The sequence below is a fragment of the Liolophura sinensis genome, chromosome 12, assembly GCF_032854445.1.
Source record: "Liolophura sinensis isolate JHLJ2023 chromosome 12, CUHK_Ljap_v2, whole genome shotgun sequence".
Taxonomy (NCBI): domain Eukaryota; kingdom Metazoa; phylum Mollusca; class Polyplacophora; order Chitonida; family Chitonidae; genus Liolophura; species Liolophura sinensis.
Window position 1 is genome coordinate 14,125,886 of NC_088306.1, and position 14,798 is coordinate 14,140,683.

At 40.0% G+C, this 14,798-nt stretch overlaps 1 protein-coding gene across 3 annotated transcripts; it reads right to left on the reverse strand.

Annotated features, from left to right (window-relative positions):
- Window positions 1–4,681: 4,681 nt before the first annotated feature.
- Window positions 4,682–14,218, reverse strand: LOC135479035 (toll-like receptor 7). 3 transcript variants are annotated; one of them, XM_064758747.1, is made up of 2 exons: window positions 14,144–14,218; window positions 4,682–9,776 (listed from the first exon to the last, which is right to left on the reverse strand). In XM_064758747.1, exon 2 carries the CDS (start codon window positions 9,750–9,752, stop codon window positions 6,117–6,119), a length of 3,636 nt encoding a protein of 1,211 aa, XP_064614817.1. In that variant the 5' UTR covers window positions 9,753–9,776; window positions 14,144–14,218; the 3' UTR covers window positions 4,682–6,116. The 3 variants fall into 3 exon arrangements, with proteins under 3 accessions (XP_064614817.1, XP_064614816.1, XP_064614815.1); XM_064758746.1 differs by lacking the exon at window positions 14,144–14,218 and adding an exon at window positions 13,876–14,077; XM_064758745.1 differs by lacking the exon at window positions 14,144–14,218 and adding an exon at window positions 10,921–11,026.
- Window positions 14,219–14,798: the final 580 nt, after the last annotated feature.

Here is a 14,798-nt window from a genome sequence, read left to right on the forward strand (position 1 = left end):
ACCATCACAACAGAAACGAGAATTAACTAACGATATAATCCGTTATTTTGGTCAGTCCTGGGCACATCTTTTTGAACGTGTATGTAGACGTTACAGTTCGTTCCGTTGTTCTATATCCTCCGTTCCTGTATATCCTCCGTTCTTATATATCCTCCGCTCTTGTATATCCCCCGTTCTTGTATACCCTCCGTTCTTATATACCTGCTTATCCTTCTATGTCTCATGCAAATATAAACACAAGTTAGTCAAGGAAACGCAAACACATTTGTACCCCTATCTACGATCGAAAGTCTTTCAGGTATAAGTTTACATACATATCGGCATTTTCCACTGTCCTGTGGTCTTACTGAGTTTGACAGCACTGTCTGTACTGCATATAGACAACCCCGTTATTCCCTTTAGCGACCTCGTATGTGATAGCCTTTAACACGCGTTAGAGCGACAATCGCGCACGGGAGTCACGCGAAGCCGGCCGGAACGGATTAGGCTTTAACACAGCTATGGGCAAAGGTCGACAGGTCCACAACTGTGCTTGCCTGCCCTGGGTTACCAAATATGACATGGATCGCAGTTATGCACAGACTACTCACTCATTGGTTTATCTGGAACTAGCACGAACTTGTCCCTGGTCAATGAAAGCCTACAGGTATTTTTTCACGCGGCTAACGTCGATTTGTCTTGTTCTGCGTGGCCGTTGCTAGCAACGCTTGGTCATGGTCACTCACTAACCCCTCGTTGTGGCGGGGTGTGGAGAGAAGGGGACGAGTGGATTTGTAGAATAGCCTTTTCCAGCTGACCAACACTGGCTTGCCATTGATTACATTACTGACCGTAAAAAAGTATTGCCTTGTATGTATAGGTAGTGTGAAAATGATTCTTTACATGTATGAACTGTTGCGGGTTAGTATAGCATTTGCTACGTTGGTCTGCTGTAAACGATCTCCTGCCAACGGCCTGAACTGACTAAGATGGCACGATAAGTTCAAAGGACAGAATAAGCAGGTCTATATATAATCACACAAACAATCTGCCTTCCCTGTACTGTGAATATTATAATGGACGGACGAGAATGTATTTGTACGTAGAACCAATAGCTGTCTCCAGCTAGTATGTCTCATCAAGATGATATTTGAGAGTTTGTGATGATTCAGTGATTGATTGTGTGAAGGAATGATTTACTTACTGACTGAATGGCTCCTTAATTGATGAATAGATGATCAAATGAACAGACTGATTGATGAATGGATGGATGGATGAATTGAGTGATTGAGGATTGACTAATTCATTGATTTATTGAAGCGCCTTCGATCGCTGATTCCGTTCGAATCCAGGGAGCTGATTCACAAACGGCATACGGCATTTTTTTATCGTACATTTGTCGTACGATATTTTGTACGTCACTATTAACGTACCATTGTCCTATATGTTGTGATTATTGTATGTGTATGACATATTTGAGAAACGGGTCCTCCGTGGCCGAGGGGGTTAGCAATGAACAAGGACCCTCTCACCAATGCGGTCGCTGGGAGTTCAAGTCCAGCTCATACTGGCTTTCACTCCGACTGTACGTGGGAAGGTTTTCTAGCAACCTGCGGATGGTCGGGGATTTCCCCCCGTGTCTGTCCGGTTTCCTCCCACCAAAATTCCTGCCGCCGTCGTAAAAGTGATATATTCTTGAGTGCTGCGTAAAACATCAATCAAATAAAGACATAAATCCTTGACCTTGTCTTGCTGCTTCAGCTGTGGTTTCGAGTGAAGGCGCTTGTCTAAGTATCCGGGCAAAGGCGTTGTTTTACTGCAGGCGTTCAGGTTCCATTTTTTAAATTCATGGCCACCGTCGTGAGGTAATTCTTTTGTACGGCGCTAGGCATCACTAAAATACATCAATACCTCCACTGATCGATTGATGTTTGTCTCTCAAATATCAACGGTCACTAGGCTTGAGAGTTCAATTCTCATTCTTCAGACTCTTTCCACAGAAGAACTTCATATTTACGCCATCGGAGAGCGAATTGTAGAGCTTAAGTTTGACTGTATGTCTTCAAAGTGAAACGCACAACCATTAACGAGTGAAATATTCATGAAGGAAGGTGCAGTAAGAGAACCGTTACTTGAATTATTCACCGGAACCAGGCGTATTGATTTGCTCACACCACGGACCTGTATAATTTAATAAAAAGCTTTAGGTATATACAGTGCAAATGAGTTTATTTCTTGGACAGCGAAACACGAGACGCTTGGTGTTGTTTCTGAATATGGTGTATATGATGTGGAGTAACATCTTCTTGGGGCTTAAAATTGGTTTTAAACAACGGTTTTCCAAAGCCTCCATGGAGGATGAGGAATTTCCTCAGACTGAGGCATTTCCTCAGTCTGAAAATTAAGTAGCTTGCTGTGGTAACGTCAATGGTGATAGCTGTTAAAACAACTCTGTTGGTGGTGGTGTGTGTGTGTGTGTGTGGGGGGGGGGGGGGGGGGGGACCCGAACTGATGGCGCTACGCTGGTCCCGCGTTCCCAGTATGTTCATGGATGACGTCATTTCCGAATTATGCCAACAACTGACGGAAAATATGCATAAAATAGAGGGATTATTAAGAAATATAAAAATGTGCCTCAAAAATGAAAAAAAAAATCTCATTTTTTGGTAGAACATATTCTTCTTTACTTAAAACCCTACGTCTCATTTCACAGTACCATTTCATGTATCCTTTAAGAAAAAACCCGTTTCAGTTACAACACAAATGTTAGTAGAAAGTTTTAAGTTACTATTTGTTTATCTGTGGGCAATGATAAGTGACTCTAACCTCAACACCTGAATAGCGGCTTGTTTCACAAAACCATATCTCGCTGAAGTCCAAAACTTGAATATCCTTTACAAAACAAAATGTTTGAAGCTAAATGCTTTAATTTGGCTGAAAACTGCACTAGCCTACTATGCCACGTATGCTGGTCGTTAAACTTTTATTGATTCGACGCAATGTATATGAAAGTATAATTTAGTTGGGTTACTAGTTTAAGCAACAGGTCGATATTGATTCGTGAAACGGGCCTCAGCTCTCAACCTGAAGTGTTAAACACCATGATGAACATAGCGTGCTGAGATATTTTAAAATGAATATACACCCGCTACTTTTTAATTCAGGGTAATGTTATTTTTCCTCTTATGCGTGCGTAGAAATTATTTAAACAGAAAACTTTCCGTGTTAGAGAATAAATCCGACAACTCATTGCGCGCATTGTGTTGCTTAATAATTTACTGACTGGGGGATTCATATTTTGTTGACGATCCACTTCGTTATATGTCTGTATACGTCAAGGCATGTAATCAAGTGTCACATCGCGGAATGTCTAAACCACGGCATAGTGTTAATCTCTGAAGCTTTTGGTGATCGTCAAACATTTTCTTGTTCTCGCACGCCTGACTCGTGGCGAGCTTAATCATGTAATGGAAGAATTCTTAGTATGTAAATCTACTCCACCACTTGTTGTTTAAGATAAAAAGCACAAGGGATTTATGGTTGTACGGTGGGTGTGGGTGTCAAGGGAGATGGGGTAAAGTGGTTCATTTGCAGGTGTCACAAAGAGGACACGTGCGCTTAGCTATGCAAGACCACAGACAGCCGGGCACTTGCGCTTTTAATCACAAATATGACAATTAATGGCGTAGACACGGGAGTTATAATTAACCACGTAATCCGGCTTTACATACATGTCCAAACCTAAGTTTTGTTGAAGTTCACATATGCTGCGCAGATTGTTAAATTGGATTAACATACTGTAGCTTCTAGTTATTATAAGCCATACTTCTCAGAAAATCCGTCAATTATGTTACCTAATGGAACCTAAACACAGACGACATTATTCTAATTTTAGCAAAAAATATCCCTGTAAAATGAATTAAAGTATGACGCATACAGGCACAAAGGGAGATAATCGCGAACCATTAGCCTAAAAGTACTGCTTTAGATTTCTCTGTCGATAAACCTGATCGTCTATATCCCCATGCAAAACGCAAAAGCAGTGCTTTAAATTAACGACCAATCATATGAATAAACAAACCTTTCTTTTTGTGGGATTCTTCTGGCACTTAAAATAACTGAACTAAATGATTTTGGATGGATAAATTAAACGCTCACTACTAAAACCGTGTTCAGCATGCCGTGTAAATATTTGCAATCCAGTTTCCAGCCAGCTTTCTCCATGTTCAACCAATCAAACATTCAAGTCAGATTATAACAATAACACTTGTAAGAATAGGCGTCCCTGACGTTCAATTATATAAAATTATATAGTACGTACAATATTAACCGACTGTACAACTGGTGCGTCTATTAGTTTGACAACACATGTGATGTGACTGCATTTTATGTGACTACATACGTGCGCCGTACGTGGGAAGGTCTGGCAACAACCTGCTGATGGTCATGGGTTTTCTCCTGGCTCTGCCCGGTTTGCTTCCACCATAATGCTTACCGCCGTCGTATAAGTGAAATAATCTTGAGTACGGCGTAAAACACCAATGAATTAAGTAGATTTGATTTGATTCGTGTTTTACGCCGCACTCAAGAACATATCACTTATACGACGGCGACCAGCATCATGGTGGGAGGAAACCAGGCAGAGCCCGGGGGAAACCCACGAACATCCGCAGGTTGCTGACAGACCTTCCGACTTATGGCCGGAGAGGATGTAAATAAACATAAACTAACACAAGCAGTGATTCAAATATGAGGTGACTGTATATGCCAGTGTTAATGAGTAGGTGTGAAACACAAATCGAATAAATAAGAGAAAATATATCTAGGCGGGACCAAGGTGGCCATGGAAATTCCTGATCCTATCGACACAGGGTAGATATGGTTGTGTGTATCCCCTGATTCAAATTCGATTGTGCAAAAGTGTTAGCTATTACACGTATATCTTTATCAAATGAAATATAATATTCAAGATTTTAGCAGAACACCAAAGCCAATGTCAATGTCAAAAGCCAAGTACAACAACAAGGGGTATCGTTAGTATTTAACATAATGTTACATGATTTTTTGGACTAAATAGAGAAGTAAAGGTATGGCCTAAAGTTAAGTCTAAAATCAGTTTTGCCCCAGATCCTCGCTCGCTAAGGCAGGGATGGACACAGGGTCTGATTTTGCCCGTCAGAAAAACTCTTCTAAAAAATCAAATGAGCAAAAATATGAAGGAGTCAAAATGTTTCTTAACAGAACATGTATTATTAAATTTGTACTTAATATTTATAGTGTCACTGATATATTCATTTCATAGCAAAGTAGTTATAAAATTTCACAGTTATTTCACAGTTTCTAGAAAATCGGTCGAGTATAGTCACATGGTTATAAAGATAGGGAACATGACGGTGGATTATAATACCGACCTAAAAACATAATACAGACAAAATAAACTTTGCAAGAGATAAATAATATCATTACAGAAACATTCAATACATTACTACAGAAACATAAGCATGGTTTGATTGTTACGCTCCCTGAGTTTACCAAGACACTATGCTCCGTCTATCACCTTTCCATTTTCTGTTTAATCTCAAAACAGTTTTCTGAAAGACTTAACGGGAAATACTATACAAAATGGAGTAAGCATAAATGTAAAGACCATTGGAAACCTGTACCGTATCTGAAAATAACTTTACTTTTTGTGTTAAATATTTTTCTTAGTTAAGTGCAATCAAATTATTTGATTGCATGGTAGGCTTTATGGATCATGTTGATAACGATATATATCGAAGCTACGTCCTTAATGACATAACGTCGTTTTTTCTGGCCCTTAGACAGGAATTTAATATTAGATTCGTTCTATTGTGCAAAGGTGCATATGGCATCAGTAAAGTCCAATTTTTTCAGGTCTAAGCATAAAGGTGTACAGAACGTTGTGTGACCTTATTTATCAATAAGTGTTCCATAAAGGCTACCCTACAATCGACATATTTGACTGTAAATCATTCAAAATGTTTTAAAATAGGTAGAAGTAGGTCTAATTTCTTGTATAGTTTAAACGGTCTTCTATTGATGCCTATTTCCTTATAATGTTTTCCCCTTTTTCCAATTCACACCAGTTTAGTTCACTGAGTGATGAAGTAGAACATTCAGGTTAAACACCCATCTACGCTGACGTTCTCTTTGATCTGGTCCAACTCTTGCATACAAACGCTGTCACTAAGCTTGTTAAGTTTTGTACTGAACAGCTGATTCGTTTCTTCGACGACAACATTTTCTTGGCATTGTGTCAGTGCGTTTGCAGAGCTATTTTGGTCCTGCCTTGACATATCCAATGCGCTTGATGATCGACTCGTTTTTGTCAGGGAGCGCCTCAACTTCATCCACCAATCAGAATCGCCTCTTTCAAGGTACGCGTGTGTCTTCAGAAACAACGACAAATCTTCGTCTTCGATACTGGACGGAATGAGATCTTCTGTCGTGATAACAATGAGACTGTTATTGTTTTCTCTCAAAGTCCTTTCGTAAGCAATTCTCAACAAAAACAGGGGCCATTCGTTGGCCACAAAAGCTGTGGACAATACGAGAAGCACGTATCGACAACTAGACACCCCGTGAACCATATTGTCTTGAATCGGATCACCGGGAATGAAATGGAGATCGGACAGCCTGGTACTGAAACCGTCTGCCTCCAGTTTACACCTTAGGTCATAAAAAGACCATTGAAAATCGCTGGCGTCGTATGCGATGTAGACATCATATAGACAACTTTGTGAACTTTCCGAAACACTAAGTGACTGCAGACATATATCCCACCAAGGCGATGACTCTTCAATGTTGGAAGACCATTCTCTCGCACTTGTAAGATATTTCAACTTTTTGTCCCTTAACACATCCGACTGTCCAATACATTGGTAACGCCGTGTTTTGTAAAACCGACCGAGACGTGTATTAATACTCCGTAGATTAGTCTTGTTGGCGACGTCTGCAGTGAAAATAACCAGGAAGTGTTTCTTTGCGCGCGCTTTTGTCAAGCCTTTGTCCAATGCCAAACGACACACTTCCTCCGACAAGAATTTCTCCGTAACCACAGCTACCATTCTAAAGCTACATTTCACCATGTGGGATAAATTTTGAACACGGGATAAACCAGCAATGAAATCTCTACATGTCACTACTACCAAATTGGAGCGATCATCAGACTGAAAAATAGGAAGAAGTTGTTGCTGGCAGAATTCGTAATCCTCTTGAGCAACAGCTACAAGTATTTTGATCACTTCGTCTTTCTCGGGATTCGTTGACCTGTCGAATAGTCTGACCATGAAATACGAATAAACCAAGGCCCTTAACTCCAGCCTGAGGCAGTAACATACGAAACCTATGATGACTGCCATGACGAAACATGATGTTATCGACATGCAGACCTGGAAATACGTCATGTTTTTTCCTCTAACGCAAACAAAGTCAGCGTCGTTCACGCGAATCATAACAGAAATGGTTCTGTCTGATTTTATGCAAAGCACGTCGCTCACGTCCTTCACACGGTGTTCATTGATCAATAACCATGACTTCAACCACACACTGTGGCAATCACAGTGAAACCGGTTGTTGCTGAGAGTTATCTCCCTTATCCTGTCCAGTTTGGTGATTAATCGGGGGAGAGTTTGTAACGCGTTATGGTCTAAATACAAATGGCGTAACTTTGGCATGGCCCGTAATACTTCAGGGGGAAGTTCCTCTAGATTGTTATTAGACAAGTTCAAAGTTTCTATATGACTTAAATAGTCCCTAGGAGTCAGCACCGTTATGTTGTTGTCATTCAAGCGCAAAGTCAACGTTTCTTTGGGTATATCCTGCGGCAGAGTAACTTTTTGCGAATTCCCACAATCAACCAAGCGATGAGTACTTTGCGCGTACCTGTAGCAGCGACACCTAGCTGGGCACGTGACATTTACTGCTTGGCAGTACAGGTTGCTGGATTTTTGAGATAATAAAGATTGTTTGAAAAATTCCGCTGGACCAGAGCATTTCCACTCCGTGAAGAAGTATTCATCACCCAAAAACGTGTCTTGTGAAGGCGTAGTGTGAACTGAAATGTAATTTAAAAAGTCCACCATTTTGCAATCACACCAAAGTGGATTTTCTGACAGGTCGAATTTGAAATATATGAGAAGCAGGCGGAATTTTCTTTCCATCTCCATCTCATCCCTGTCGCTGACATTACTTAAAATCGGAGCTGGAATTGAAGAAATATTGTTACCAGATAGATTTATCGTGCGCTTGTAGTCCTGACGACGCTTCAGCAAGTTTTCTCGAGTTTTGTCATAGTCGTCCGTTCGTGTAGCTGCTGCGTCATTGAGAATAAAGGTAAAACTATGGATATTAACAGCATTAATTGTATCCAGTAGAGAATTAAATGTGATGTTACAACCGGATAAATCGACTAAAGTGATTCCTGTTAGGAATATCACACCTTCCGGTAGATAAATCAAGGGATTGTTCTGTAAGTATATTTCATGAAGATAATCGCTGTCCGTGGGAAGACTGTCTTGATGAATAAAGGTAATCTCATTGTTTTCCAGGTGTAAAGTTCTGAGCTTTCGTAGAGAAGAAAAACTGTCTTCTTCAATCCTCTTCAGCTTATTGTTGGCAATATTCAAAATTCGAAGCTCTTTTAACGTCCGAAAAATTTCGACATTTATATGTTGAAGCAGGTTTTTTCGTAAATCCAAAGTTTGCAATTTGCACTCAGACCCTAAACAAAACTGGGGAATACTTCGTAAATTATTGTCACTAATATTTAAGTATGTTAGATCTGTCAGATTTATAAACGTCTGGGTGCCGATCAATTCTAAACCGTTTTTCACTAACGATAACACATTTAGAGATCCACGAAAGGTAAAATTGATCAGGGACGTTATGTTGTTATGGTCCAAAACCAGAACAATAGGTGAGGCGTCATCAGGCAACCCTACGAGAAAACTCTTGCGAATTTTCATCAGTTGCAAAGGCATGTGCGTGTGTGATTCCGTGTCCCACGGGAAATTTGGTGGTGATGTGAAGGAATTTCTGGAGAGATTTAAGTACTGAAGATGTGGAAATCGTTGAAGAAAATTCTCAGGAAGCTGCTCTAGTGAAACATTTGAAAGTCTACACATTAACACGTTTTCATATTTGCCTGCTGACGGGAATAATTCGTTAAATCGGTCCTTCAAATTAATGTTCTCGACAGCAAACGTTTCCAAGTGACGGGATATGACCCTGTGAATACCTCTTGACCTGGGAGGTTCTACTTCCGTCTCATTCAAGATAACCGTAGAAGCGTTTAAACGGCCCAGAAGCCTATGGACATCAGTGGTTCTGATCTTGCAGTGGTTGAGTGATACCTCGTATAAAGGCATCAATCCAACAGAACAGTTAAGAGCCTCAAATTTCACCAACTTTGCCACCGGACATTCAACACGTATTGAGGTCAGTTTATAAGATTGCTTAGCATTGACGTGCTCTGCCCCGGTTCCGGGTTGCTTAGACGGATAAATAATATCACAGAGGTCAAAAGAGCACGCCACTGATAGGTTGTCCTGAGCCACACGTATGTAAACAACTTCCTGTTTCAGAGACTTTCCCGAGTATGAGGAGTGGGGACGTTTATATGAAACGTTGTAACGCGTCAGAGAAAAACAGAGGCTTTCCGAACGTCCACTGGTAATCCAAAATGCCGTTAACATGAAGAATGCAATCCATGACGTCACGAATTCATTTCCGCCCAGGTGCTTCAGTTCCATACGTGGTCACGTCACTTATCCCATCTGGAAAACATGAATTCGAAGAGAAATCAGCTATTGGTCGATTTTAAAAAGCCTGTGATGTGGACATGTACTTATTATGCATATATGCTTGGGGTTTAACGTCGTACTTATCAATTTTTCAGTCATATCACGACGAAGAGTCATTAGTGTGTCATGTGACTGAACGTCGTCATATGATTGAAAAATTGTAAAGTACGGCGTTAAATCCCAAGCATACACGTATAATACAGTACATGCCTACAACATACGCTAACGTAAATTAGGATCCACAAACGCATACGCCACTGCACTATATATCCTTATTCCACCTGGTTTTACCCACCAATCACATAAAAAACTAAATAAACACATCAAGTACCTCGTATGCATTCACCACTCATTTTAATACGTACACGTATCTATCATATATGACAGGTACACACTGGAAGGTCGTGTAAATAAGTATACTTACATTCCTACACAACTGGCTTATTTACACACAAATACAATACATTTGTCATAACCACTGGTTTCCGTACACGTATGCACTAATGTCATCCGCACACTCACATGTAACTTCCAAAAATACTGCACCCTCAGTTCCAATACACGTAAATACCATATATTCCTGTTTATTACACGTAACTACCATATGTTCATACGCCTTAACAACCGTACAAGTAACTATCTATATACAGGTAGGCACGTGTTGTTGGCTTTTGCACTTGTACCTGTCACTGTTCACCCTTGATGAACTTGGTTGAACTTATATACATTCAAAATTTACTCTGTTTAATTTAACAGAAAGTATGTTGTCTAAGTGACGCTAGAATGTATTCTGTTATTATAGCACAATATTGTGTCACATTCAACATCATATGCTGTTAGTCTAATAAAATGGTTTAATGAACAGAATATCAGTGTTATATTTAACAGCACAATCTACTCCAATAATAATACATTCTAACATCGACTTTCTGTTAAATTTAAAACATTGATTTTTTTTAGTGTAATAATTGAGTGTAAATTTCAGAAATAAATATGTAGAAATGCATCAGTAAGTACCACTGTTGAAGAGAATATTATATAGAACTGTATCATATTAGAGCTACATTATTAATATAACATATGAATCCTCTGGGTAAATCCGAAGGTCGCTACTTACGCTTAAATCCAAGATATCGGTCAGTACACGTATCTTGCATATGGATAATACAACTCTGAACGAGAGCAACACAAATCTGTAGATTATATCCGTCTTGCAGTTATTTGCTTAGGGTACCATTTCTACGGTGTAAAGCTCAGCATTACTTATGGAGGTCCATTATTGTCATTTTTTGTTGTCTTTTTTTTCTGTCGTTTTTGTCTTTGTTTTTTTTATGTTATTGTTTTATTTTGACAAAAATCCTCCGTTTTTCGTAAATACTTGCTTCCGATTTTCAGGGGTGGAGGAGACATCCTATCAAAGTCGACCATGCAGCATTTAGCGTGGTTTCAAGGCCCTCGTTAAGTCATTGGCATATTTTGAAAATGATATATTGGATATTTACCAGACCAACAGTCTGACAGGGCAGCTTATTATTATGTGCTAATTTGCTGGTTTATTCTGGGCAGAGGCCTCCCTGGCTCAGTTGGTTAATCATTAGGCTAGCACAATGTAATGACCCAGAAGCCTCTCACCAATGCGGTCGATGTGAGTTCAAGTCCAGCTCATGCTGGCTTCCTCGCCCGACGTAAGAGGGAAGGTATGCAGCAACCTGCGGATGATCGTGGGTTTCCCCCGGGCTTTGCCTGGTTTCCTCCCACCATAACGCTGGCCGCCGTCGTATAAGTGAAATATTCTTGAGTACGGCGTAAAACATCAAATAAATAAATAAATATTCTGGACATATCTGCATCGCCATCAACACGTAGGTCGTCCTTCCGCAAAAAGCTGGAAACATAAACCAATAAGGAGATACTACATACATTGTGGCAGACCGCGTATTCCATTCATCATCTACTTTGTGCATTGTGGCGTAAATGTACCACTGTAGAATGTGAAGAAGTTAGCTTCTCTATATACAGCTCTCCAGCACGATCCTTGTACTGTATTTCACTCTGGACCAATCATAAAAGCTGATGGGCAAAAAGTTTGAACAGTGGATTAAGCTCCCGGATATGTGGGTTAAGTTGACACGGGTGCAGAGTAACACAACAGGTCTGTCTACATACAGTACCGTACTCCTTACAGCGAATGCGTAGCTATCTACGTTGGCTATGAACACCTGACCCAGTTAGCAAGTTTTGCACACAAATCTTGAACAACTCCAAGGTGACTGGAGTCACAGTGATGAGGCAGGAAGTCATGTACAGAAACACAGAAAATCGGTGTGAACCTTCCATTCTATTAATACTTGATGCATATGCGTTCACTATCTAAGCCCTGGCTCCACAGGTAATGCTTAATTGTCTAGTGCTGGCATCCGAGAGGGGAGAATGCGCTGTAATGAATATGATACTGTACCTGTATGTGTAGCCTATAACCGAGGTAACACCAGTAAATGTAGGCGTATTATTTATGTCAGGTGTAGGCCTATACATCTCCAGACTGTTCACTGCATGAGTAAACACCCTGTTCAATGAATTTATTTTGATTGGTGTTTTACGCCGTACTCAAGAATGTCCCTGTTCACTGAACAAAAGATAGCTATACATAGCAATCGATATTATGGCTTCATGTACTTCCTTAATATTCTTATAAAGTTGCTTTTAAAAATTCTTGAGTACGGCGTTAAACACAAAGCTGATCAGACAAAAAAAAGAATTGTACTTGTTGAAAAATGATTTTCACTGTGACAACAGAAATGTGAATGCATTTAAAGAGATGTGAACGTGATTGCTACGTATGGCTTCCTGTACTATATCTGGGTATCAGTATCAACAAAAAGAATGCCACAGAATCACATAACTCCACGAAGAAATGCCAATAAAAATTAGTACGTCATACGTTAGTGTTTGGGGAAAGCAAAACCGGCGTTTATTCAAGATGCTTCTAACACTGGTGTTAGAAACTGTAAACGGATGCAAAGCTTTTCCGTCCACATTTCTCCTCTATTCATGTGGTGCACGTCACGACTGACGCAGTAATTTACATTGTAACAAGGTATCTATACCCAAGTTATACTACTACCTTAAATACATTCCCATCGAGTGCAATTAACATAGCTGCAATTCTTTTTTTTAAATAATCCTGTCTAAGCCATTGTACTATTGAGGCGTGTGGTTTGATACTATATTATGGATTTACACGAACGGTTAGAACTCAACTCCAGCTGAGATAAAATGACAAACAGGTCGGATTTCAACGGTTAGGTGGGACAATTTGCCAACTGTCACACTCTCTGCTCTATGCTGCAGTCTTTCACACGTTGCTAACTTTTTATATTTGATGTTTGGAGGTTTCGTCCAAGCTAAAAGAGACATTCTAAAATGTCTAATAAGGTTTATACGGAATAATTCCTGTTCTACAAAAATAGAAGGTGAAAATAGATTGGTTTCACTCCTTATAAAAAAAAATGAATGATTAGGTTTATTAACGCCACTTCCTTCGCATCAAGAAATACAATACGATCAAAGACATACAAAGACATATAAAACATATACGTGTGTGCAGACCAAATGGTTTAAAATGCCGTACTGTACTAGACAGCTTATGCAAAGACCTGCGAGGTTTATTTACCCTCCTTCCCAACTCCAACCCCTTCCCAGTTGTATAACTGGAAGGAAATTTCGCCCCGCGGGTGGAGATGCCCTCATTCAACTTCCGTAAGCATACCTTTTGCTCATGTCGTATCAAACACATGCAGGGAATTCCTAATTGATCAGAAACAAGACCGGTGTACGATCACAGGCAGCGACGCATGCGCATTTAAAAATATGTTTTAAGTTCAAGTGGTACACCATCCCACAACAACAACAACGCGGTCCTCACGCTGAGCTCTCCGTCGCCGCTAAACATTCTTGCAGAGAAATATATCGACCAAAGGAAGTGTTTACACAAGCAGGATTTTAATTGGGGCACCAAAGAGATGTCAGTGGGAGAATTTACACCCGATTTCAACTAGATCTGAAAACTTACCATTGTTTCTCTCTCTGACAACCGTTCTTGAGATACCTTGGTTAAACATTAATGAATGGTCTCGTGTTATTCATTTCTCGCTTGCAGGCCGTCTAATACATGTACCGTACTCAGCTGTATCAATGAATAAGCGTGCATCAGTTGTGTATCGGCATCAATCTACGCATGAGGTATAACAATCACTGCCATGAGATTTCCTGGTGTGGTTTGCTGGCTATGTGTGTTGCACACTTATCCTAGTTGTCTATAGGCCTACGCGATTACTCACCGTCAGTCGTGGTTTCAGCGCCCAGGGGGTGTGTTTACGTGTTGTGTCACAGGCTGCTCGTCCACTTGACTTAACCTAATGAAGGACTGCCATCGCAAAAGGAAGATTTAACTTACAGCTGTTATCTGGGTCAGAAGAGTGAGCTATTAATATTGTCGCTGTGTTATTGGCTGCGCAAGCTTTGCTAGTTCTGGGTCAAATTATCGCCTGAGTCAGTTAGAAACAGACATCATTTACAACTTTGCGGGTAGTCATGAATTTTCCCCGCGCCCAGACCGAATTTCTCCCATCATAATACTGGCCGTTGTCGTATAAGTGAAATACTAGTATTATTGAGTACGGCGTAAAATGTCAATAAAATAAATAAATAATTCATTTAATTTAATTTTAGTTATTTAGGCCAAGGGGTGGAAACATATCCATACGACCACAGTCATTTTCTTCTGACGTGCTTAGTAACGGGATAAGGTTTTAATCAGGAATTATTACGAAGTCATAATATACGAGAAATTGTAAACACGATGACGCGTCATTCAGTCACGGTCTATAATGTTGGTCGATGTCGTATGGTTGAAAATATTCTTTAGTACGGCCTAAAACACCAATCAAATAAATTAATAAAAATAAAACGACACACTTTGTAAAACTTTGTATA